The following is a 28,000-nucleotide window of genomic DNA, read 5'->3' as shown; positions in this document are numbered from 1 at the left end:
TAAACAGAAACAAATCAGACACCCAGGAAATAAATGCCTTTTACAGCCTCCTTTCTTCCCCCTCAACAGTAACAGCAAAAAAACCTACTTCAGTGGTGATGACTGGTTTAAAACACTCTATCTGGTATGGCTGCCACAGTCATCACCAATGGGCTCACATTTGTAGAGTAAGAAGAAACCTGTTGAGTAGTTAATTTGTACTTAGTTATTTCTACAAAAAAAGAAAAAGAGGAAATGTTTCCTTAGTAACACCCCTAGAGGGTGCTTGGAAACTTACTGATAATATGTAGCTATTAAAAAACAGGTTTTCCCAATATTCAATTTTTAATACTTTAACAAATTAGTTTTAAGCAGTTCTACCAATCACTTGCTAATGACACTGGAACTCAGTTTTAACTGCAGTTAACATTACAATAAAATCTTTAGACTATAAACATAATGCTAAGGTAACTAAATCTTACATATCACTAGTGTGGGAGCAATTAGACAAAAAAGAAAATATTTGAGTCAAGTTCACATCCATCTGCAAATATTTACCATGTCTCTATTCTGTGTAAAGGGTTACAATAGGTAATCCAATAAGCAAAGAAGTTTAAAATATCTTAGAGTACAATATAGTGAATCCTACAATATCCCACATATTAAAGTCCTACATACTCTCCCATTAATATCACTAAATTCAAAAAATATTGCTTAGGAGATTGTACCACTATTTCCTACACTAATACTTAGCTAAGCAATTTTTTACCTGATATATTAAAGGTACTACAGAACCTGCACGATTTTTTTGCTATAGTTAAATCTATAAGTGACATTTATTATAAAATACCTCTGAAAGGGAAGAAATTTATAAGCATCCAAAGCAAATGTATATAGAAAGATCTTACTTAAAAGAAATGAAATATTATTGATTTTCTATGTCTTTTGTGCTGTATTTAACTTAATTTTAAAAGACTCTTCACTAGAGATAAACTGAACTGTATACCTGAATGCTAATGTCAGCTGTATTTCTGGAATAAAAATACAAAACTTTACGCCATAGTTCAAGATGTTAATGGAAGAGAAGTTGAATTATATTACGCATTATCTTTCATATGGCCTTTTGCAAATTGATCTGCAGCTGTGAAGTCTAACAGCCTATCCTTCTCCATAACCTAGAGAGGTACATAATTCACTAAATTTTAAAAAAAAGGTCTTATGTAATCATGTTTTTTGAAGCATACTCTTTATGTTATAGTATAAGATGAAAAAACAGAACTTCACATATTATTACACATAGTATGTATCATAAGGTGGGTAATAAATCAAAAGGGAAACATAAGTAGTCCAATATTTCAGTGATAATATGAAAGGATAGATGGACAACAGACTGGAGGTACAACACAGATATCCGTATTTGCAGATAAGAATACTAAATGCAATATGCTGCTCTCTGTGACCAGCCTGCTGAAAGGACCCAAGCACATTCAGCAGTGCTTGTATCACAGTCTAATTCACTGCTTTCGAAGTGTTCTGTCGCGGCCCCATAATATCATGCATTTCTTGAGATTCAACTACTCTATTTTTACGGCTGCAAATCTACTAATATTTCCAGACTTAGCTTTGTTATAGAACTTTATTACATGTCTGATGTTCCTTTAAAACTTAGTTGTCATCCAAGCTTCAGCTAACAAATTCCAGCCATTGGGGCAGCCATTCCACTGTTACTGCTTTTCTGTACTTGTCCAAATCAGCAGATATTTGCAACAATGAATGATCACCTGCCTGCCCTGTTCAGCAAAGCACTCTCCTACAAGGAAAGCTAAGCAGAATAACAGTGTTCTCCGGAAGCAAACCAGAGTGAAGATAAACTTCCAAGACTGATCTTTCTTTTTGCATACAGAACTTAGAGAAGCTAAATTCATGGTTATTTCTCCCCTCAATGAAGCCAATGTGTTGATCAGGAAGAGGCCAGGGCAAAGAGGTTCAATTCACACAAACAGTTCCACTCTCTCTGATCCTTTCAACCCTTCAAAGAAGAAGGCTTGAGAAGGAATGGCTTCAAGCTGAGTTCTTGTCTGTGAAAAAGATAAAGCCTTTTCTGAAGAGATACACTAGATGAAATAACCTCTAAAAATATCATTGTGGTGAATACGGGCACAGAATAAAAAAAATCCTAAGTTTTTTTTAACACTCCTTTTTTAGTACGCAATAACACCAATAATATAAAAAGGAGTTCTCAGTGATGGTATATAAATAGCTCTGACTGGAGCAAAGTAACTTTGCCTCAGCTTCTCCAGAGCTAAACCAATAAACTATCATGATTAAATTTTCACATTTCAAAAGCAAGTCCATTTAAACAAAAGAGGCCCTTACTTCTGTAGCAAATCCAATAAAAAAAAGAAAACAGTATTTATGCTACATATATGCAACTATGGTTTATGGAGGGCATCCACATTTTTCATTGAAAAGAATTGCCTGTTCAATGAAATTGTTAAAAAGCAAACTTTTATTCACTTACAAGGCCAGAGCTCTCAGAGGAGCATTGTAATATTTTGAAGATCACTATTGTAGAAAGTCTCTGTTCTAAGTAAATTCTATACAAAGAATTTTAAATAAAAGCAATTAATACATTTGAACCTTTGGGTTTTACATGCCTCCCAGGTAAGAATAGAAGGTCACGAGAGCATTTTTATGGTTCAAACGCACAGCAGAGAGCAGGTCGCCACTCCCTCAGTGCTGGATGAGTGACTGTAAGCAGTGAGAAGAGAGTGGGAAGACAGAAGGTACAGAGGTTTTAGTATCACACAGACCTGGGTTTCAATGGCAGTTCTGGCACTTATACGTGGTCCTTGGATAAGTACTTAACTTTTCCAAGCCTCAGTTTTATCTGTAAAATGGGGATAATACCTACTTCATAAACTTGCTCTTATTTGTAAATGAAATAATGAATATAATGGACCTAGAAGAGTTCCTGACATACGGCAAATTCATAAAAATGCTAGTTTCCCCACCTACTTTTCCATTAGCCTAAGAGAATTTTCAGGTTAAAAAAATTAACATTAGCTAGCAGGATTCCTATAGTCATGTGCTGATAACCTGTAATCCTATTCTTGTCCTGTCCCTGTTTATTCAACTGTACCATATCTAGATAAAAGAAAAAGAATAAAGTCCTGGATGTTAAAAGAGAATTACCACTTGACATGTGAGGTGGAGCCATCCAATTCATAAATATTACTAGAACATAAAACTTCTCCCATAAAATATTTACCTTATTATTAACAAAGAACAAAGTTGCAGTGAAAAGCAGAGCTGGGCTGCTTGCTGGATCCATTCACCAGTTGAGCTACATATTTTTGCAGGTCATTCTCAAAGCAGGTGGATTTTCATTCATGCTAAGCAAAATGTACACATGCACAGGCGTTTGAAATCATTTAAAAGTAGCTGAAATTTTAAAGTCAAACCCTATCTGTCAAAGTCAGAAGAAGCATGGCACAACAGAAATTAAATTCAAAAAGATGACAGAACATCCCTAACATCAAAAATTCCAAAATCCTAAGGTAAGAAAAATACTCTGGAACTGGAGTACCAGCTAGGGAGGAAGTCCAACTCCCAGAAGTACAGTACCTATTACATACAACAGGTAATCACCATTTTAACTTATTCCTTTTTACAAGTTCTTAATGATATCCATATAGGAAAATGTTTCCATAGGAAAATCTAATTCATAATAGAAATCAGTAACAAAATGTTATTTGCTTTCTAAGCTTCCAGAAAGATACCTATTCTGTGTAAAACAAGAGATGTCTATACAACATGAACCTATGTGTTCCCAAATGTCTTGCATTAATTAGTTCACTCAACATCTGATGAGCTCCTTATATGAAGCAAAGGTTGCTACGAATAGACGGATAAATAGCAAATTCCAAGGTGGACACTAGTCTACTAGACTACCTATGATCAAGGACCAAATTTCATTTCAGACACCTGATGGTAATTTTTTAGGAGCATGTACTCCAGTTATCAGTTTAATTTGTTAGTTAAAGTTTAACCACAAAAGCACTCAAGATTTGTGTTAGTTTATTAGAACAAATATTTAATATTTTTAGCTATGATGATTTTGTTTCAAGAAAAACAGGAAATACTAAGTAGTATGTTTATTTCATATTATAATAACGGCATATAAAGATTTTTATAAAGTTTCCATCTATTTAATAAAGTATAATTTTTAAATGTCTAAATTAATACTTTGTGTAATAGTCTTATTGTCAGAACTATTATATATTCCATTTACTTAGTTTATAAATGATTTTTTAAACTAATCTGCATAGTAATCAATATAAGGTAAAAAGCAGCTACAATATAAGAAAAGACTATAATAAGACAACTAAAAATATCAGGAATACAATTTACAAATTATATTTTAAGTCTTTGATATTCAGGATATTTAGGCAGTCCATCTCAAACTTCATAAAAAATATTATCCACCTATGTATAAATATTAAAATGCTATGGCATTATATGTTTCCTCCACAAGTGACCTGTATACCCCAAAGTAATGGGTTTCAAACTTGGGTTGCATCAGATTCACCAGGGCAATTTGTTAAAAATGCAGACTTACTGAATATGAATTTATTCTAAAGGAAAGTTAGTTTTATTAAGTGATTGAAAACAAATTCTCCAAGAACTACACAGTACTTTGCTTTCTAGGTTCAGACTAAAATACCCTCTTAGAGTTCCACAGTTAAGCTAGCCATAAATTCTAGCTTATGAGAATTTTGACATATACAGTCATGAAACTACTCCTATTATCAAGATAAAGAACATTTCAATAACCCATAAGTCCCCTCCCCCAATCCAAGCTTCTGATAATCACTGATCTTTTTTCTGGTTTGGTACCTTTTGCCTTTTCCAGGAAAGCATATAAATGAAACCATGCACTATGTAGCCCTCTGAGTCTGGCTTATTTCATTTACCATAATGCATCTGAGAGTTGTTATGTTCTTTCATTTATCAGTAGTTTGTTCCTTTTTATTGCTGAGTATATATGTACCATAGTTTATTTATACACCAAATGATGGACATTTCAGTTGTTTCCAGGGTTTGGCAATTATAAACACAATCACTATAAACATTCATATACAGATTTTTGTACAGACATAAATTTTCAATTCTCTTGAGTAAGTAGCTAGGAGTGGGACAGCTTTATATGGTAAGTATATGTTTAACTTTGTAAGAAACTGGCAAAGTATTTTTCAAAGTTGCTGTACCATTTTGTATTCCTACCAGCAACACCTGAGATCTTTGCCAGCATTTGGTATTATCCATCTTTATTATATTAACCCTTCTACTAGGTATGCAGTGGTATCTCACTATGGTTTTAATTTGCATTTCCCTAATGACTGATGTTCAGTATTTTCTCCTGTATCGCATAAATCTTAAGAGATGTCCTCATGATAAAAAGTAAACAATTATTTTCCTATGGACTGGGTTAGTAGGGGCTAGGGAGGTAGGGGTAGGAGTGGTGCTACAATAAAATAGGGCACAAAATATTTAAATTTCATAAGGTTTGTTAAGAGAATCTATCAGATAATACAGATGAAAATATTTAAAAATATGTTAAGTACTATTACAAATCTAAGGGACTATAATTATTACTAAGTGCTAGAAAGTACCTCACTAGGGGTCTCTAGCTCTCCCAGATGGGAAATGAATAAAACCTTAGTCTGACCTGCTCTGCCAACACGCTGTCACTGTTAACAATTCTGAATTGTCCTAAATTAAGCTAGTTTTTAGTATTGGAGACAAATTCCAGTTTTCAAGCACAAATGTCACCTTTTCTGCATAGCCAACATAACCAATGAGTTCAGCATTCCAATAATGGCAAGAGATGAATTTATTATTTTATAAAGAGAAGCTGACCAACTTCTGATGGTTCTTCCTCCTGCAACTGACACCTCACACTTACATAAGTCTTCAGAGTTCCAAAAACTAAAAAGAAAAAACTTATCCATTTGTCTTTTAAGGGCCTCTATCTTTAAGTGATAAATGAATTGAATTTTCCTCAACTAAGAAGAATCCCTGATGCAGGAGTTTCTCAAAAAAAACAAAACCAAAATCACCTGTGCAAGAGTCCTCAGAATATCTGGATAGACTGAATGACAGCGATTCATTGAAAACCACCTAGGATGGTTCCAAATCAAAGTGAATCCCTAAGACCATACTAGATATCTATATTCCCAAACTGATAAACCAATAAATAGGCAAAATCACCAGTAATCTGGAGTAGTGTTTTAGTCAAGAGCATTATTTTATACCTAAAGAGAAAGCTTACCTTTCTTTCTTTTAATAGCTTCTTATAGCCATTTGATCCAAGTGATAATAAAGTAATAAGAACATCTAAAGAAGGGGAAGCTGAAGCTCTTCCTGAAATAAGGATAAACAAGTTACATTCAGGAGGTGGGGAAAAAGCTTTGGAAATTAAGATTTATTATAGGAGCCTATGCACAAATGGATTTTTGTTAGTTATTTTTTCTGACGAGCAGCTGATTTACCTGGATACATCTTGCTGATTTCTTGAATGAAGGAATCATTAAAGCCAGCAATTATAGCACCACCTACTGGAACCATAAAATTTTTGTCCAAGCTCTGAATGAAAGCATCTATTCTTCCAACCCGTGCCCCCTAGAATGAAATCACATACATATTAGTTTCTAGAAGAAGAAACAACTGCTATTAACAAATAAATACAATTAAAACAATGCATATAAATCAAAAACAGATCAAAATATTTATTTACTTTGTAACAGTGCCAGTAAAATATTTTTAAGTATTCAACTGAGTTTTTAAATGCTGCTCCTTATATGTGGAAGACCACTTTATAGTTTAAAACCTACTTTTACACATAAATCATTTAATCCTCAAACAACCCTGTGAAGACAGCAGAGTTTCAGTGTCAGTTCAGGTGTGGGTATTCAGAGGTTTCCACCTTAAAACTGGGCAAGAGAGAGTGGATTCCTCCCATGCCTTTAATCTGTGATCTTCTGTTTGAAAATAAATGTCAACAGTGGGTCCTGCAACTACAGCTGACCCTTGAACAACACATGTTTGAACATGTATAATACAGCATATGATACATATATTACTACATACATATACATAGTATGTAATATATATTAATACAGTATGTAATATATATAACATAACAGTTTTGGGGAAGTGAAAAGTTATACACAGATTTCTCAACTCTGGGGGTTGGGGCAGGGACCCTAATCCCCATGTTGTTCAAGGTTCAAGTATATTAAGTAATTTTAAACATCCTCTGTGAATTCAAGAGTAGCTACCATAATCCAATGGACTGTAGCTGCCCACAAGGCCAATCAATTAGTTATACAAGCAACCCTCAGAGATATTGCAGGATTTGTTCTAGTCCACTGCAACAAAAATAAAGCAAGTCAAATGAATTTTTTGGTTTCCCAGTATAAATGAAAAGTTATTTACACTACATTGTAGTTTACTAAATGTGCAATAGCATTATATCAAAAAAAATACATACCTTAATTTTAAACCACTTTATTGCTAAAATATGCTATCATCTTGAGCTTCCAGCAAGTTGTAATCTTTTTGTTGATGGAGGGTCTTGCCTTGATGTAGATGACTGTCAACTAATCAGGGTTGTTGCTGAAGGTTGGGGTGGCTGTGGCAATTTCTTAAAATAAGACAACAATGACTGGCTCTTCCTTTCCTAAACGATTTCTCTGTAGCATGCAATGCTATTTCATTAGCATTTTACCCAGAGTAGAATCTTTTTCAAAATTCTTCTCAAATCCTGCCACTGCTTTATCAACTAAGTTTATGGAATATTCTAAATCCTTCATTGTCATTTGAATAATCTTCACACCATCTTCAACAGGAGTAGATTCCATCTCAAGAAACCAGTTTCTTTGCTCATCCATAAGAAGCAGCTCCTCATCCATTAAAGTTTTATCATGAGATGCGGTCATTCAGTCACATCTTTGGGCACCACTTCTAACTCTAGTTCTCTTGCTCTTTCCACCACATCTGCAGTTACTTCCTCCATGAAGTCTTTAACCCCTCACAGTCATTCATGAGGGCTGGAATCAACTTCTTCAAAACTCCTGTGAGTGTTGATATTGTGACCTCTTCCCATGAATTACAAATGTTCTTAATGCATCTAGAATGGTGAATCCTTTCCAGAAGGTTTTCAATTACCCAGGTCCACTAGAGGAATCACCATGTACAGCAGCTATAGCCTTACAAAATGTATTTCTGAAATAGTGAACTTGAAAGTTGGTATTAATCTTTGATTCATGGGCTGCAGAACAGATGTTAGCAGGCTTGAAAGGTAACCAGGTACACTGTCAATGAGCAGTTACATTTTGAAAGAATCTTTCTCTAAGCAGGTCTCAATAATAGGCTTAATATACTGAGTAAATCATATCATACACAGATGAGCTGTCATCTAGGATTTGTTGTTCCATTTATAGAGCACAGGCAGAGTAGATTTAAGGTAATTCTGAAGGGCACTAGGATTTTAGGAATGGTAAATGGTTAAGTTTCAGAATGGCTTCACCTTAAGAGTCACCAGGTACATTAGCCCCTAACAGGAGAGTTAGCCTGTACTTTAAAGCTTTGAAGCCAAGTGTTGACTTCTCTCTAGCTGTGGAAGTCCTAGATGGCATCTTCTTCCAACAGAAGACTGTTTCATCTACTTTGAAGATATGCTGTTTGGTGTATCCTCCTTCATAAATGATCATAGCTGCATCTCCCGGATAACCTGCTGCAGCTTCTTCATCATCATGGCTGCTTCACCTGCACTTTTATGTTATGGAGACACTTCTCTCCTTAAACCTCTGCTAGCTTCAAACATTTCTTCTGCAGCCTCTTCACCTCTCTCAGCATTCATAGAATTGAAGAGAATCAGGGCCTTGAGCTGAATTAGGCTTTGGCTTAAAGGAATGTTGTTGCTGGTCTGATCTTCTATCCAGACCATTAAAATTTTCTCCATATCATCAATAAAATTGTTTTGCTTTCTTATCATTCATGTGCTTACTGGAATAGCACTTTTAATTTCCTTCAAGGACTTTCCCTTTGCATTCACATCTTAATTAACTGTTTGACACCAGAGGCCTAGCTTTTGGCCTATCTCAGCTTTGACATGCTTTCCTCACTAAGCTTAATCATTTCTAGCTTTTTATTTAAAGTGAGAAACATGTGACTCTTCCTTTCACTTGAACACTTAGAGGCCACCGTAGGTTTATTAACTGGCCTAATTTCAGTATTATTCTGTCTCAGGAAATAGGGAGGCACACAGAGAGTGAGAGACAGGGGAATGACTGGTCAGTGGAACAGTCAGAACACACACAATGTTTATCAACTAAGTTTGCCATCTTATATCAACGCAGTTCATGGTGTCCCAAACAATCCCAGACCACTGATCACAGATCACCAAAAAATATATAATAATGAAAAAGTTTGAAATATTGTGTGAATTACCAAAGTGTGACACAGAGACATGTGAGCAAATGCTGTGGAAAAATGGTGCAAATACACTTGTTGCCACAAACCTTCCATTTATAAGAAACAAAATAATGGCAAGGCACAAAGTGAAGTGCAATAAAATGAGATATGCCCATATATACAGAATCCTGTGTTTGATGCTTGGAAAATGTACTATCTATATGACCGCTTTAAGCAACAAACTCTGCTCCAACCACCACTAAGATAGCAAAAGAGAAAAGAAAAATTTGATTTTTATCATCAACTAATGAAATTTGTTTTCTATACTCCTGGCAATGTTTCTACGTAACTCATGTTTCCTAACATTATAATCTGATGATCTCATTCCACTGCAAATGAACTTCAAGTGAAAATCTAATATTCTGGTGGAGAATTGAATACTTACTCACTACAAATGTAAAAATGAAATTCTAGTCCTCATCCAACAGTCTATGACCTTCTGTCTAATGTACTTCAATTTTCTCCTCTTAAAAATAGATACTATCTAAATTTCAACTAAGATAGCTTTTTTCTTTATCTGTAGCCACAGATTTTCAATCTGTATTCACAATCTACATTCCTATTAACATTATAAGCACACTTGACCTTCAGCTTCACACTTTCCCTCCACATCCATATCTCAGGGAGAGGGGAAGGAGCAGATAGCTGGCCTAATCTAAGAGACCAGACCCAGGCAATAGGTAGAAGCAGCAAAGGAGGACAGGGGAGCAGACTACTCTGGGGGCTAGCACATGATTGCTTAAATCTTAACCTTCCTATTACTGTTTCTAATTCCCTCATAAACTACAATCAGAAAAAATCTCACCATATCCCAGGAACACAGAGAGAAGCATACAGACTACTAGAATATATAACTGAAAAACATGCAAAGGAGTAACTCATAAAAATAAAGGGGAACAGTTAAGAGTTGTCTTTTTATCAACATGTAAGTACTATCCAAGGTTTCCTCAGAGTAACAGAAACCTAAATTGGGAAGAGTACTAAGCGAACAAATCTGTGTACTAGAATTTGCTAGAACTCCTTCAGCACTAAAGTACAGAAAGCATTCAAAGGGCAACACACGCTGTGGCAAGAAAACAGGCCAGACCCAATCTCAGGAATGGTGTACAGACCTCATTCCCCACAGTAAAGTCAGAAGCTATCAATGGGGAGAGAAGAAGAAGAAAAAAAAATCCCAAACACTAGAAGGCTGGAAGGGCTTAAATAGGAGACATAGGAGCATGCTCTATGAAGTAAAGGGCTGCCATTTATCAGTTTATTCATTCACTCATTTAGTCACAGAACAGATATTTGGGCACCTATCATCTGCCAAACATTGTCCAAGGCTCTGGGGAGAGCAGTAGTGAATACACAGATAATTGTCCATATAATAATTACTGCCAGAATATACTGGGAACTTCTTATGCATGAGGCGCTGTTCTAAGCACTTCACATTCTTCACTCACTTAGCCCTTGCAGACGAGGTAGACGCTACTATAGCAGCTATTTTACAGGCGAGAAAATTAAGGCACAGTGAAATTAAGGTGACCTGCCCAAGGTCAGAAATGTAATTAATATAGCATAGCTGAGATTCAAATACAGGCAATTAAAAGATCTACTGTAAGTCACTCAGGCAATCAATGCACAGCAGGGACTAAATCCTAGGTAATCTGGCTGGAAAGCCCGTGTTTAAAAAATAAAATATTATTCCTACAACATTTCCATTCTTCCAGCTACTGAGGCCAAAAGCCTTGGAATCCTGAATTCTCTTGTCCTCATACCTCACATCTGACTCATCAGTATACTGTGTAAAATACACTTTCAAAATACATCTGAATCCAATCATAGCTTAACATCTTAACAGGTACCACTCTGGTCTAAGCTATCAACATATCTCACACGGGCTGCTCCAACAGCCTTCTCTCTTATTTCCCTACAGCTTATTCTCCACAATGCAGCCAGGATGATGGTTTAAAAATGTAAATCACATGTCACCATCTTGCTCAAAACCCTCCAATGGCTGACAATCATACCAAGAATAAAATCTCAAATCTGTAAGACACCTCAAATCTCATTACCACCACCACTGCCCTCATTTGCCCTGGTCCAGCCAAACCGGCCTCCTTGCTACAACTCACACATGCCACACACACACCTGCCTCACAGGCCTGGCACTTGCTGTTACCATCTGTCCGGACTCTCTTTAGAAAGCTACCAGGCTCACTCCACATCATTCAGGGCTCTGCTCAAATGTTACTTCCTGGAGAAGACTTCCGGGACCACTCCATCTACTCTGAGATCCCTCCCCATGTGGGGGCCCGGCTACGGCTGAGGCTGAGCCCCACTTTAGCTGGACAACGCCCTAAAGATGGCGCCTGCTTCCTGCTCCTCTTCCCTGTTGGGGATTGGCCACCACCCTTTCCCCTCTTCCCTGTTGAGGACTGGCCCAGCAGACTTCCGTACCCGTGCACAGCTCGTGCTGCCCGCTTAGAGTGGCGCGTGACACCTATCCGCTTAAAGGTCACGCATGATACTGTCCCGGATTGGTTGGGCGACTGAATATAAGGGAGGGAGAAAAGCTTCCCGACAACTGCTGTAACCGCCGTGAGAGATTAGACAAAAAAGCCTAGAGAAGAATCAAGACCTTGGGCATGTTGCTTCGGTCCCTGAAGGGTTCCGACACCCCACCCCAAATACCACCGTATTTATTAAGACCTGTCACAGTGATTGTTTACTGTCTGCTTCTGCTCCATGAGGATAAGGATTTTCTAGTATTCACTACTGCATCCCCATTGGCTATCCTGATGCCTGGCACATTAGTGGGAACCCTGTAAATATTTATCAAATGAATTGACAAGTAGGCCTGTGAATAAGTAACATAACAACCTAGTTGTCTCAAATTCTTAATAAGCAAGGTTGCTGCTTCCCACACTTTGGGAGCTTCACAATCCATTACCACTCTAAAATAATTAGCCCTACCTATTTTTGTGACTCTACTATCCTTCTCCATTAATCTGCCTAATACCCATATTCCATGAATCTCCTAAATTAGTTTGGTAAATAAACAGCAGTATAGGTTCCTTAAAGCTAACTTCCTGAGGACTACATGAGCATACTAAAATGTTTTAAATATTCAGCATTAAGTCATTCTGGGGCATCACCTGTAAAAAAGAGTTCTGAAACATTTTAGTTACAGCTGTTTCTTCATTGATTGCTTGATTATTCCATTACTATTTTTGCAAGAAAGTATTTGCAGTTTTAGTATTTTGTTTTTTAGAGGAAAATAGGGGGTTCTGGAGATGTACTAGATAGTCCACGGAACTAGATGAACCATTTTGTAGCTGAGGGACCCTGGGCAAGTCACTTAATCCTTTTGAGTTTGTTTCTTCATTTGTGGAATGGAAACAAGAAATATACCTTAAATTGTTAGGATTAAGTTAATAAACTTTAGAACTCTAGCAGGATGACTGACACATGGTAGGTACTTTGTAAGTGGTATGTATTACTAATAAGAACTACTGAGATGAATTAAAGTTAACTGTAATGTTTTAGAATGTCATGAAACAGCAACTAGCATTCAGTAAGATCCAAGCCTTTATTTGCTTTAAAGCAATAGTTCTACCACCTCTTTTTGTGAGGGCCAATTTGAGAAAATTGGAATATTTATGTTTTTTTAATAAAGAAATGTCAATTCTAGAAGGCAATAGGGTCTGCAACAATACAATAGCTACATTTAAACAATCCATTTGCCCATCTTATGGTATTATTTTCTGCTTACATTTTAGTAAAACTATCTGGTAAATGAAGAGAAGTAATGGCAAAGCAGGGTATACATGACACACAACTCCAAGAGGACCTTTTCTATCATATCCCACAGCTCATTTTCTTTTAGTCTTCATCTCTTCAATTACGCCACCAACTTTTCTAGTATTTAAAAATACATTGTGAGCACCAAAACACTGAGCACTTCTGGGTTAAGTACATAGCCTGAGTAAATATTAAGGAGCCATTAAAATGATCACTATGAAGACTTGATAGGCATGTGAAGAATACAGAAATAAAATTTACGTTCATATTTCAGTTTAAACATTAAATATATTATTTTCACTAAGTTTTAAAAGCTACTAAATGTACATATTGATTATAACTATGTAAAAGGCAGTACACACATAAAAAAAGAGAAAAAAAGTAGATACATAAATTAAGGGTATTAGGGTACTAGGGTTATGAGTCATCTACTCCTGCCTCACTTTTCTACACTTAGTAATGCTAATGCAGTTGACTTTTAAAAGAATTGAGGCTGCTAAAAATTAAAAACGAGGAGAAAGGGGCAAAGGGGGAAGAGGAATAAAAATTAGTTACTGACAATGTTTTTCAAGATTTCCAACACAGAGAATTGTACAACCTTTCTGTGCCACCATTGACGTCAGATACAGTGTAGCCTAGAGGTGTGATGAAGCCTTTAAAAGTTGTGGAATAATGGAAAAGGATGCCAAGGAAATGACAGTCTTCCTCCAAAGGTTTTAAGAACTAAGACATATCAGGCCCACGACCCACTCGCCTCTGACTTCCCCCCCGGTCGCCTCTGACTTCCACTGTTACGTAAGCTAATCTATTTTCTTATTGGTTAAGCCAATTTGAGTTGGGTTTCCCTTACTTGCAGATAATCACATTCTAATTGGTACAACTTTTGAGTAAGGAAATAAAGCAGATCAGCTAATACTGTCATATAAACCACTTTCAAATCAGAGATGATACTAGTACACTCAAAAAATTTTACTAGATAGGATTTCCTGGGCTAAAGAGATTTCATCACCACACTGGAAAATGCCACACATAATCTGTGAACAATTCCTGACCACACAACACAAATCACATTTGTATCAAAACTGATTAACATCATTAAGCACACAAATTAACTCATATCATATATGGATATCTATTCATATCCTAATATAGTTTGAATAATTAACCATTATAAGTAAATAATAATAATTATAAATAAATATAATGAAAGTTCACTTACTAATTCAATTTTTTCAGTAACATTACTGTCAGTTATGTTCCTCAATAGTTAGGTACTACCTTAATTACTGAGGACATAACAGTGAACAAAACAAAGGCCTTTCCCTAAAAGAATATAAAAGAACCTTAATTCTAATTACTGCCATTACCTAGACAACAAATATCAAATGGTGGTAAGTGCTATGGAGAAAAAGATCAAGAAGCCATCAGTTTTAAGAAGCACCATTATTCTACATGTGACTAGGTAAGAAAAAACAATGTTACAAGACATCACTGATTATAAGACACCCTATATTAATGTTATAATACAGGAAAATGTGTACCTCAAAGTCAATGAATATAGTAAAGTAGGAAAAGGGGACAGAAAATTCTGACAAGGAAAAGGAAGTTGTTATTTTAAAAAGGTGTCTGGGAAAGTCTCATTGAATAAAGAGAGCTAAGAAGCCACGCAACTCTCTGGAAAAGCAGTCCCGAAGACGAACATGCTGGGGGAGCTAAGGCAAATGGAATCTGAGAGGCTGCAGGGGCTTGAATACCCAAGGCCCTGAAGGCCATGACTGTGACTTACTTACTCTGAATGGGATGGGAAGCCCAGGCATATTTTCAAAATAAGAATGTAAAATAGGTGACAGAGATCTAGTAGATGCTTATAAAAATTTAGTTAAATTAAACTTTTAAAAAACCTGCCAACTCCATGTTACATGCCAAAATACTTATAAATGAAGTCATTTCCAGTCTAGGATAATAAGGTAAATTGATTCCTTATATAGTAACTATAGAACAAGTTACCAATAGAGTTTTAAAAGTATTATAATCCAATATATTAGAAAAGTGAGAATACTAGTAATGAAACATTCCCCAAAAGTTAAAAAAAATAAGCTACTTTAGTATTACCATATTGGTCCTGACCAAAGCTATTTGTCCAAATACCACGATACCACCAAAGAATGACTTTTACTGAGTGACTCAGATGCAAATTTCTAATGCTCCATGAAGTAGAGGGTGCTAAACAACTGTTTTTACTATATTAGGTTGTAGTAAGAAAATCAAGTAATAATCCTGCGATACATTAAAATCCATTTTTTTGTTGACACATCTTTTTAAGCTCTCTTACCTGCTGAATGAGGTGCATACACTTTGAAGACTGCACTCCATAAGCATTGTTGACTATATGTGGGATATCATAATTAGCACAAATCACAGCCAGTTCTTCTAATCTATAAGCATAAATATTCAATATCAAGACATATCCACATTTTGTTTATAAATCACAGTGTGAAAACTTTAATAGTTATCCTTAACATATACTAAAAAAAAAAATGACAAAACTAAAACTTCTGTAGCAGTATTTTAGCATATAATTTGGCAGCTTGGAAATACATAACAGGAGCTTTAGGATAAGCTAAAAAGGCTTTTAAATTAATGTTAACAGTAAATGAGAAAACACAGTTCATAAAGATCTATATATGACAGCTTTTAAATCACTTTAAAATTTCCTCATGAAAAGCAAGAAGCAAATTATTTATAATGATGCCTTATAAGGTGGTATGCTCATTTTAAAGTGCTTTTGGTTTCTTATCATACTGAAGCCAATATCTGCAAAATAATTGGCATATCTTGAAATCTTAAGAAATCTCACATTAAACATCTCATAAAGTAAAAAAAATACATTTTCAAATAGATTTTAACATATTAAAAAATACAGAACATTAAAATGTTTTGGTACCAAAATAACATTTTCCAGCAACTTGAATACTTAAGAATCTTTAAAATAACTGCTGGTTTTAAATTCACTCTTACTTTTTCATTTGATATTCCTCTTATCAAGATAATTTGTGAGTCTAACTTTTTGCAAAGTAAGGTAATAAATTTCAATTAGACTGTAATATTAGATATTCCTTTGCAAAACCAAATAGTATTGTGACTGAGATCATCTCTAAAAGAAATGTCTCTACACTTGAAAACTAAAACTAAATCCTCTGGCCTAATAAAATTGTTTCTAAAACATGCTCTTTCTACAATATAAAGAATTTGAAAGGAAAGGAATTTTACACAATAAAAGTTCTTTCACAAGGATGTGAGAATATATAATTACATAGTTTTATTATCTATGTACATTTTATAATGCCTATTAGTTTTACTATATATTATATAATTTTATTATCTATTTATGTACATTTTCTTTTTATAGTAGATGTTAGTATGTTCTTAAATAGGAATATTATTTTGTTCATTTGTCAGAAGTTTTCAATTTACTTCCCTGAAGTTTTATGAATTAAAACTCATTTTGTCATTTATTTTCATAAACTTCACAAACTGACACAGAAAATCTTTACAACTGAAACCAATCAGATGTTGTTTTTAACAAAATAGACCTTCTGGGATACATTCAAGTATTTTCATAAAAGGCTCTTTCACATGTCTGTGTTCTAATGAAAGCATTCTTTAATAAAAAACTTCCTTGAGGGTAAGGCACTATAATAACATAAAACACTAATTTAAAAAGGAAAAAAAACCATTTATGAGTAGTTTTAAATATTCTGACTTGGTCAAATCTGCCAATATTTTAGAGTGCATATCAAAGGTATTCAGTGAAAGACAAGAGGAGGCAAAAAAATACATATTCCATGAATCAAATTGTATCCTAACTTAGAAGCCAATTTAAGGTGTTTGTCAATTAGAAGAAATGATCCCCTTCTTTTTCAACATTTCCTTTGAGTTTGTCCCACAATATTCTCTGTCCAATTAATTAACTACTAAAGACTACATACATGTATGTATGCCTATGTGTATGTGCTGTGCATGTATGTATATACACACACACACACATATATATATATACACACATATGCCCATTCAAATTATAAAGGAGTTAAGCTTAACATAAAGAAATCAAACTGTATTTCTAAATTTAATAAAATCAGAAATTCAAATACATTACTAATAACTGTACATCACCATTTTCCTAAAGTTCATTCTTATCAGAAACATTCACTATCTAACACCATTAAAAAGTGGCATGTGAGAATTTTGTTGACTGATAAAACAACTTTGATTTTTTTCCAAAGTAGATCATAAGTAGTCAAAATGAAGCAAAAACAAAACTATCCTCAAGGATGAATAATCTAATACAGATATCCATATGCTATTTTTGGAAATGTGGTTCATTTCTATCACATTAAAATTTTTCTAGATAGCAAAACTATCAAAGAAAGAATAGAGATGTTTAATATTATGATTACAGTAATAGAGATGTTAAATATTACAAAAAAGATTGAAAATTACAAGTTTAAAATCTGGTAACTAAAGAATAAACCAAAGTATATGCCATATAATCTTAGAATTCACAAATTCATAATAAAACCAGGTAAATTTTCAAGAGCATGGTTTTACATTGTCTCTTAAAATCTACTTATAATAAAAGCTAACATACATTCCTTACTGCCAAGTTTTGTGATTTCTGTGAATTAAATCAAAGTATAACTTGATGGTACAAAAATAGCCCAAAGTCAATGCAGCTTTTACAATTTATAAGCACTTATGTTCAAAATATTAAAACAAAATACAGTTGCTATCAAAATAGAAATTTGTATTAGTATACCTAAGACTATTACATTTAATAATAAAAATTTGTGGTCATCCTTTAGAAAAGTACACATTTGCTTTTTTTCTTTTTGTTTTTATTTTCTTAAATAGTTGCATTTTTCTTAAAATGCACAGTCAACCATTGTGTATACCTAAGTGTACATCTGGATTAATCTTGCAACTAAAAAAATTCAAAGGGTGGTAAATCATTCTAAAATTTTCTATTCAAAATCTTTTAATACTGACAGTTTCTACATATGAAAACTAAGATCAAAGAAGGGGAGATAACAATGAAAACTAGGAAACCTAACATTTAGCTTAGATACTTATATTAATAATGAAAATGGTGCTGAAAGATCAGTAACAGGGAACAGGGCAAGAAAACAAGAGATGTCTGCATCTACTAAGGTGTTAAAGAGATCTCTACTCAGCTCTAGCTGTTGTTTCTTCTTCTGCATCAAATTTTTATTTTCCCAAGCCATTATGCTGTTTCTCCAACAGCCCAGTCATCTTTTTACTGCTGTACTATATCTGTATTTTATTTAAAAAACTGATGATCACCTAAATTAATATTAATTTACATGATCATCAATCATTTACCTGTCAGGCACCCTTGGAGCAAAACAGGACGTAGTAGAATGAACACACAGAACATAATCAGGCCCAAGTTCCTGGACTTTAGCCTCCACCGCTTTCAGGTCTGTGCGCAGCTCATCACCTTCTAAAACGTTCTCTATCACCACAGGCTCAAAACCTAACCAAGCCAACCAGAAATTGAAATGTTAGTGTAAACAAAAACAGGGAAGCTCCTGGAACTTTAGGAAGCAGTGTATTCTACACAAGAACTCTAAATATTTATTTCAGTCAATGAACCCTTTTCTAGTAATAAAGACCTGGCTCAATATTGCAATGAGTCAAAGGGAGCTCAAAATAATGCAAAGGACAACCAGATCACAATTAGGACCAAAAATCTATTAAACACTTGGATGTAACAAGAAAGCCCAATTCTGGGAAGTAAGGAAAACAATGTTAAATAGATAACTATAAAAGTGGTAACAGTCATTGATGACAAAAAGGATCACATTTAGTTCAGTTCAATTTCAGAAAAGTAAATCTACTCATTCTCTGATAACATTTAAGTTTTATGTTAAAATTTACTTTATTTCAGAGATGGACAAAAATACAAATATAATTAACTATTAAAATATATCACAATCATCAACTCAATGTTCTACCTCTAAAGAAAAATATAGTGAATTTTAGTGGCCTAAGGATCATTGACCATCTCATGGCTCACAAGGGCCTTCTATAATTAAACATAAAAATTATTTTCCAATTTTCAAGTTAATTAGTACATTTAACTGGCATATGATCAAAAGTCCACCAAAATAATAACTATGTAATCTTGTATGATAAATATTTAGGTATCTGTAAACTTAAAAAGTTGTGTGAGTAGCATATACTCTAAATAATGTACAAAGCTCTTACATAAATTATATATAACTTATATAGTAAGTACTTTGTGATACTAGTAAGTACTTACGGTAAAAAAATCTAAGGGTTTATTTAAGTCTTAGAAAGTGGATAGAAAATAAACTTAGGAAATACTGCACATGAAGTTATTACGTAGTCACATCTTCAGTCTTCCCAAATACCAAATCTAGCAGCATGCTAGAGTCATGGATTTAAGAGCAGTAAGGGATTTAGAAACCATTTAGCTCAATTTGCTCATTTCAAAGATAAGGGAGTCAAAGTTCAGGAAGATTAAATGGCTTCCCCCAAGGTCACACAACAAGTTAAAGCAAAATTAAGACAAAGTAGTTCTGTGTTTTAGAATCCACATCAAGTTGTCTGCATGCTATCTACAGAAATATAAACCTTGGCCACTATAAAATCAATTCAAATATGTTGGTTCAGAAATGCCCAGGTTTTATAACTGCACTTCGCAGCTATTAAAACAAACAAAACTGTAATTGTAGTCCAAATCCTAACAACTTCTGGAAAAAAGTCTCTCATTTTTCAATATGCTCATCTTTTCATAAATTTGCTTATCAGTTCTTTGGTTAATAGGATGTAAATTAACAGACTTGACAACTTGATGTCACTTACAATAAATAAGCCTATTTTTTAAAAGTCTATCGGTTTCTGCTAAATGTCCTTATTATGAATCCCTTTCCATGGGTTTCTCTTGGATTATTTATGCAGTTTAACTACAGTCCAGTACTGTTTATTTTATATGGAAGACTGAAGACATTCAAAAAAAACATTAAATTCTCAAATTTAACTTCACTTACGCAAACATACTAAAATACCATTGAAAGTTTTTGTCTCATACACTTAATGATGCCTATATCCTTGCACTGTGATTCATGGTAATAATTCATATGTACTCTACTCATGTGTACACAACAAACATTTCTGAAGTGCCTTTTATGCTTCAGGGAGTTTTGTTGGGCATTTCATATGTCCTCCTACTCAATTCTCAAAAGAACCTTGTGAGGCAGGTAACCACACCCAAATCTGAAAGAATAGGGACATAAAATCCAGAAATTCCACTTCTGGTATATACCCATAAGAATTCAAAGCAGAGACTTAACCAGGTATTTGTAAACCCATGTTCATAGGTGCATTATTCCTAATAGCCAAAAGGTGGAAGCAACTAAGTATCCATGAATAAATGAATGAATAAACGAATAAACACAGTGTCGGATATATACATATACAATGGGATATTAGTCAATCTTAAAAAAGGAAAGAGATTCTGACACATGCTATAATATGGATGGACCCTAAAGACATTATGCTAAGTGAAATAAACTGGTCACAAAAGAACAAATATCCTTTAATTCCACTTATATGAAGGACCTTGAGTTGAGTACTTAAATTTTAGAGACAGAAAGTAGAATGGTGACCACTAGGGGCTGAGAGTAGTTTGGAGAGGAGAGTTATTGTTTAATGGGTAGAGTTCCAGTTGAAGAAAATGAGAAAGTTCTGAAGGTGGATGGTGGTGACACCTGCACAATTACGTGAATGTACTTAATATCATGTACTTGTACATTTAAAAATGGCTTAGATGGCAAAATTTGTTATGTATATTTTACCACAATAAAAAGAAGGCATAGAAACAGATTTAGTTTCTTTTTTACTTATTTCTACATAAAAAGTTTGGATTTTCTAACTGTGATATTGAGAACATTATATATACCATTCTCTTCTTTTACCTGCAGTGATCATGGATTTAAAGCAGGACTTCTGGTCTATTCGTGGCCATATAATATATTTTGCCTTTGGTCTTTTGTGTCGTAATGTTAAGAAACACAGGGTTAGACTCATACCAGTTGCCATTGGAACTACAAAGCAGTTGGTCACTGTATGGACACCTACAAATAAAAAGTAAAACAAATTAGCTATTACACTGAAATGAAATGATATGTATCACCCTTCTTGAAATGATATATTTCTTCTATCAAATAAGAAGAGTTGTGGACTTGGTACTTCTTCTGTACTTGCTCTCAGGAAGCTCACTATCAAACTTATCCTCCAGGCATATGGCTCTGATTTTCTATCTTATTATAAAGATGTATACACACACATGCACACACACACACACACACACACACACATACACACATCTTCTCAAAAGCCATTTATATCCTTTTTGGAAAGAGGCATTAATAAAAGAAATTAGGCAAAGGTGTGTGTGGCTGGTCAGTCAAAATTATTATGATTAACACAGTACATACCAGCCAACTTTATGATGTCCAGGACCAAAGAATTGGTAATTTTGTTCAAAAGACTAGAACCTGCAGCTTTTGGTTGCACAGCAGAAATATCACCAGATCGTCCAATTCCATGAATGAACCTAAGTAAAAAATGGGCCAATAACTGGACAAAAATATTCAGTGTTCTAAGTAATCCACTGTATATACAAATATAACCACCAAAGAAAAACCAGAGGCAATACTTGACTATTATAGGTATATTTCATAAACTACTAATAATGTGAAACTATCCTAATTTAAATTGCAATAAATTAACCAATTACACTGTGGTAGGCAGTCTCCAACGATGGCTACCAATTCCTTTTCTCCCTACCATATATGACCATATATTACTGCCACATCAAGAGGTGGAGCCTAATTACTCTCCATATGAATCTGGGCTGGTCTTAGTGACTTGCTTGGCCAGCAACAATCCAGTAGAATGATGGTCTGGAACTTCTGAGCTGTGTCGTTAAGTCTTAAAGCTTCCACCTGGCCTCCTGAAGGGCTTGCTCTTGGGGGCTCCCTTTTACAATCCAGCTGCCACTCTGGGAGAAGCCCAAGCCACATGGAGAGGACACTTGACTTCCCAGCCATCCAAGTGAGTCAACTTGGATAACTGCTCAGTTGGACCATCAGATGACTAAACACTCAGCCAATATCTGACTGCAACTCTGTAAGAGACCATTCGCAATAATCACCCTGCTGAGCCCAGTTAACCTACAGAACTATGACTGATAACAAATGATTGTTCTAAGCCACTAAGTTTTGAGATGGATTGTTATGGAGCAATAGAAAACCAGAACATATGCAGCATTAAATTCTCTCCTTTGTTGCCATTTCCCTAACCAGAGCAATAGGCTAGGTTCCAATGGGGATGGGATGACGTTTCAAATACTGCCTTAATTTTAAAAGAAGAACTACACACTCTTGAAAATTAGTGTGTAAATCCACTCACTTTAAATATGATGATGTTATACAGGAAAGACACTTCTGAATACTCATCAAAATAAAAAATCTGTTTGTACTTTATAGTTAGATCAGAAATTCTGCTCACGAGATTATCACAGAACACTAGCATTACACTACAACTGAGATCTCATGTACAAAGCATTTTTAAAAATATATCATCAACCATGTTATCAGCCCATTTTTAATCATGAATTTTTCATCCAAGTTATACATTCATTATTATTAGTTTTCACTGCAATGGTTTTGATGGAAATAAAATTCTATCACTAGGAAAATGTCATCATGATTTAAAAGAATGAAAGAGGATTTTTTAAGAGTTTGCCTATATTTCAAAGAAATGTTTGAAAACTGAAAAGTGATCCTATTTGGAACCTCTATCAATTAAATGCTATCAGGACTGATGAAAAGCTTCCTAAAATAATGTAAAAAAAAAAAGTTATTTTATAATCTAAAATTAAATTTAACATACCTTTCCTACATCTATTGCAACAAAGCAAAGTACTTATAAACAGGATTCAGTTTAGATCAGATGAACATTTTGAAGTTCTACCAAATATCATTTTCTAAAATAACTTGCAATGTTAGAAAAGAAACATGATTCTTACAATCAAATAGGTTTATCAGGTTAAATGTTCTTAGCAGGACATACAGCCAGTACTGTTAACCACCCAGAACCTGACGAGAAACCAACCACCACATACTAGAACTTTTACCCAATTGTCTGGAAGAGCTCCTGCTCAGATCAGTTGTTTCCATCTCCCTGTTGCATCTAGTTTACATGCCCATTTGAACAGGGAAGAAGTAGGTTATAAATAGCTGTTTTATAATTTAATATATGATGAATACATTGCTTTTAACAAAAAAAAAGGAAAAAGAATATCTTCTACTTAAAAAAATACCTGTAATGACGCCGAGCAACTAAAGCAGATGCCACTCTTCCTTCCCTTTCTCCCACACCACAATTGCCCAGGAAATTGTTGCTATCCATAATTGCAAGTTCATGTAGAAAGAGTTCAAGTGTACTTTCATCCCAGCCATCCTCAGGACACTTGCCCTTTAAAAAAATTAAAAAGCTTTTAATTATATTTAAGAAAGTCATCATTCCCTAGAATCCTACTGCAATAAATTTTATGTTTTTAATGTGTATTTTCCCATGCTCCTTGCTTTCTAAAATTCATAGATTCAGCACTATGAAGAAACCTGGAATAGGCAAAACGTTTGTGTTACACTGTATTACAATTATCTACAGATTGTGAGAAGTGATGATAATCACATAGGATGAGATTTAACTCAGACTTAAAGTTAGAGTAAGTTAAAGTAACTGGAAACCAATACACCCTGTCTTCAGCGAGGAGTCTTCAAACTAGAGTGTTAGAAGTAGGAGTTGTGAAGCTTTGGTGAAATTTAAATTCGGGATACTGGCAGGAATAACACCTGCGAAGTTCAGCGGCAGCACTTGGTGCAAGTCAGATACCGTGGTTTATAAACATAGTTTGTTCCGAGTCCTTGGGAGTAGTGGAAGATGGAAGACGAAAACTTTGCCCTTTCTGCAAACAAAAAAGTAAATCAACTGAGACTTTCCTTCACTTTCGCATCCCGAAGTTAGGAATAACAAGATTCAAAATCCCGACCCCTACACATGCTCTAATGACACTCTGGGTTTTGTTGGCTTTGCTAAGGCTGAGAAGAGGCTGAACGCAGCAAGTCAGAATAGTACAAGCCAAGCTGCGATAGACTCGGGACAGATCTCAACCAGCAAACAGGAGCGCTTGAGGCAGGACCCAACACCACAGGGCGCGAGCTGGAGCCTGCAGGCGCGGCGGCTGGAGAGGGACCCGACAGTTCGGTACCTTCTCCAGAAGCAGCCGTATGAGGTGCTCATGCGAGCGGCGGGCCTCACAGCCCTGCCGCACGTAAGCCGGCGACACCAGCCGCTCGCCTGCCGCAAAGCTCTCGCGGTTCATGTCAGCAGTGGCAACTGCGGCGAGAGAACGGTAGACACACAACGGACACGCGACGGTACGGCAAGGCTTTGGGACAAAAACCTCCGCCCGGCTCTCGCACATGCGCATTTAACTCTACATGGTGCGTTTCGACAGAGTTTTTGAGCATGCGCAAGAGTGTCTGCGCCGTCGGCCCGTTCAGTTTAAAAATTAGCCCCGCCTCGCTGCAGCTGATTGGTCAAATTAATCCCTACTGCTCCTGAGACGAACTTGAACCTTGCACTTGTGGAGCGGAGCCAAGGAGAGTAAAAAGTGTTCGTGAGTGCTTCTCTGAAGAAAATGTTTCCTAATTTGCCCTGCATTCCGATCTTGTTGAATGGTGAGATGTGCGGAGGAGTTTGTACTTGTTTCTTAGAGTGTGTTTCTCAGATTCCGGACCCTTTCATCCTTACCTTCGTACGTCTCAACACACACAATTGCTTGACAACCCCAGCTCAGTATGAAACAGCGGTGCCCCACTCCTTTTCTTCTGTGCACTACAGAAATTTTAGCTCCAAACTTACCACCCAACACCTGAAATGACAGACATTTGTTTATATACGCACCCACCCACCCATGAATGTAAACTCCCTTATAGGTGGGGTCTTGGTTTTTGCTGTTGTAACCCCAAGTGCCAGAATATAGTTGCCGCTAAAAAAAAAAAAAAAAGTTTTTAAAAAAATATTGAATTAATGAATTACTTTGACCATTCAACAACCTAGCACTAGATGCAGAGTTACAGAAATGAAGAGGTAGAATTCCTGCCTTCATTTTTCTTACAATCTTCACCTTAGGGGAGCCTACAGTAATTCCTCGGGTTGCTCTTGCCAGTGGTGTATTAGAGCCGACTTGGCACTAGTTCAAACTCTTTTGCAAGAACTGATTAGTGAATGTTCAGTAATTTTGTGAGCTGGTTTTTAAATACAGCTGCTCTTTAACAATAACTTATGTAAGTTTACAATTACGTTAGCTATATCAAACACTAAAGTAATAAATACTCAAACTCATAACTTCCTAATTATTTTACTATATTTTACTATTGTCTCTCCATGCTTTGGAGATTATTTATATCTGTTGTATCCTGAATCGTGGAAATAGGATATGATGGTAAACCACTGCACATTTCTTTCCAACTTATTTTTTAGTGGCATCGTACTAGTAGCTTGACATTGGCCATAGTGACACTTTATATCATGGAAATCAGCAAATACTACAAATCAGGCCCTTACCTCCCCACCCTGCTCTAGGAGTCAGTTATTTAACATGTACCAACTCACCACAGTTTCTATTATGTTTCCAGGCTATCCTGCCATTTATGAACCATGGTGTTTGTTAACTTGCATTTCAGTTAATTTTCTGTCTTCCTCAACTGGACTGTGAGCTCTTGGTTATCAGGAGCTATATTTGATATCTGTGTTCAAAGCACAGGACTGAACACATAATAGATATTAAGACAAATATTTGTTGAATCATGAAGACCATTTGAGAGCTGTGTAATACTACACAAAAAGATAAAACTACAAAAATAATGAGAATTTAGCTGATTTTTAAAAAATAAGCATTAGCCTTCAAAGTTTTGAAAAGTTGAGCTTTTGTTCCCAAAATGCAAATATTTTTGCAACTTCTCCTTAGGGAAAAGCCTTCAAAGCTGTTTTATTAATCACATGCAAAATGTGCAAATATGCCTAGACCCATCTCATTATCTCATTACTGTATGACACACTAAACTTTTGAGGCAACAGGTTCTGTCAACTTTTTCACTAGTCTTAATTTGGAAAAATGTTTTGTTTCCAAAAACAACATCTATCATCAAGATATGCCTTCATCAAAGGTATTGAAAAAATGGAGGCTCTGGGAACAAATTCAAAAGAGGTGTTCCAAAACTATGTTCATCCATTCTCTCACCCAATGAGTATTTATTGAGCACCTAATACTTTTAACAGGGCAACATCAGAATAATTTCATGATCTTTCTAAGACATAATATAGTTAAAATAAGTCCAGCTTTTGTAGGTCTGAATTTTGCTTGTGTCACCAGTTGGATGATCTTGGTTACATTACTCACATTCCCTGAGCTTTCCTTTCCTCATCTGTAAAATAGGGACCTGGTGGAGACAGCCGATTAAATGAGATGTAATTGCTCAGTGACATCTTTGCCTTGATAGACTGATTATGCAAATGGACAAGGATCAGACCATATGTGATAAGAACCCCAACCCACATCCCCTGGAGCAAGTCGCTCAGGAAGCCAAACCACAACCTCTGTAACAATAAGTCCAGGGAGCCAAGCCAGAACCCCTGCAGCAATCTGCCCAGAGCTGTTAGGACTTGGTCAATGCCTGCTGGCTTTCCACTTTTTTCACCCACTTCCAACTCAAGACTAACCTGAGAAAGCCAAATATGCTCCCCAGACCAATACCATAAGATGCCAGTTTCTAGCTCCTGCCTCCAGCTTCTCCTTGCCAACAATGTCCCATCAACACACCTTAAGCCTTCCCCTTTTTCACTGTAAAGCTTTCCCACTCCTGCCTGCCTTTGAGTCTGCCAAGTACAAGTGATGGTGACTAACTCCCTTGCTCTAGGCAGCTCTGAATAGATAGTGTCTGTGGGTTATTTGGGGGGCTTTTATTTATTTCCACAGTTTCCCTGGAAACTCCACCAAGACATGGTCTGCATTCTCCATCACCATGGACTCCAGCCTTTGATCAGCTGTAGCCACAGAGACCACTTGTGCCCTGCTGCTTGTCAAGTCTGTGACAGTGTGGTAAGTTAGTGCTGGGTGGGAACTCTGCTCTCTTTACATTGAGTTCCCCAGTTATTCATTCCAAGTTTGGTACCTGGTTTTGTTACCGGTTCCCATCTATTCAGCATCTTGGTGGAATCAGGCTATTCCTTTTCATCCTTTTTGGTCTCTTTTGTACTTCTGTTTTGTAGTGCACCATCTAAAAGTGTTTGTTTTAAGAATCACTATAGGATAAAATACAGACATAGGTCCTGTAACTGTTCTTCAAAAAAATCTCAGGAGCCAGTGAGTTTGCAGTTCTCACCAGATTGGCATCCATTTGGAGAAATTTTGTTGTGGGTCACTAGTAAAACAGCTCGAGGTTTGCCTTCCACTAGATTTTTTTGTTTGCCTTTAATTTAGAGAGTTTGCCTCTAATTTTCCACCTGCTAGGGG

The 28,000-nt window shown here is 35.6% G+C and overlaps 1 protein-coding gene across 1 annotated transcript in view; it reads right to left on the bottom strand.

Annotated features, from left to right (window-relative positions):
- The window catches only part of SEPSECS (Sep (O-phosphoserine) tRNA:Sec (selenocysteine) tRNA synthase), a 35,137-nt gene extending 10,232 nt beyond the window's left edge, over positions 1-24,905 (bottom strand). The window contains exons 1-8 of the mRNA XM_017654743.3: positions 24,692-24,905; positions 23,741-23,895; positions 21,852-21,970; positions 21,330-21,488; positions 18,709-18,862; positions 15,638-15,740; positions 6,534-6,663; positions 6,314-6,405 (exon numbers count right to left, since the gene is read on the bottom strand). Of these exons, the coding sequence (XP_017510232.3) occupies positions 6,314-6,405; positions 6,534-6,663; positions 15,638-15,740; positions 18,709-18,862; positions 21,330-21,488; positions 21,852-21,970; positions 23,741-23,895; positions 24,692-24,805 (1,026 nt within the window). The 5' untranslated portion in view covers positions 24,806-24,905. The remainder of the gene's footprint in view (positions 1-6,313; positions 6,406-6,533; positions 6,664-15,637; positions 15,741-18,708; positions 18,863-21,329; positions 21,489-21,851; positions 21,971-23,740; positions 23,896-24,691) is intronic.
- Positions 24,906-28,000: the final 3,095 nt, after the last annotated feature.

Source organism: Manis javanica, chromosome 5 (assembly GCF_040802235.1).
Source record: "Manis javanica isolate MJ-LG chromosome 5, MJ_LKY, whole genome shotgun sequence".
Taxonomy (NCBI): Eukaryota; Metazoa; Chordata; class Mammalia; order Pholidota; family Manidae; genus Manis; species Manis javanica.
Note: the sequence above shows the minus strand (reverse complement) of the source record. Positions and strands in the feature narration are given on the sequence as shown.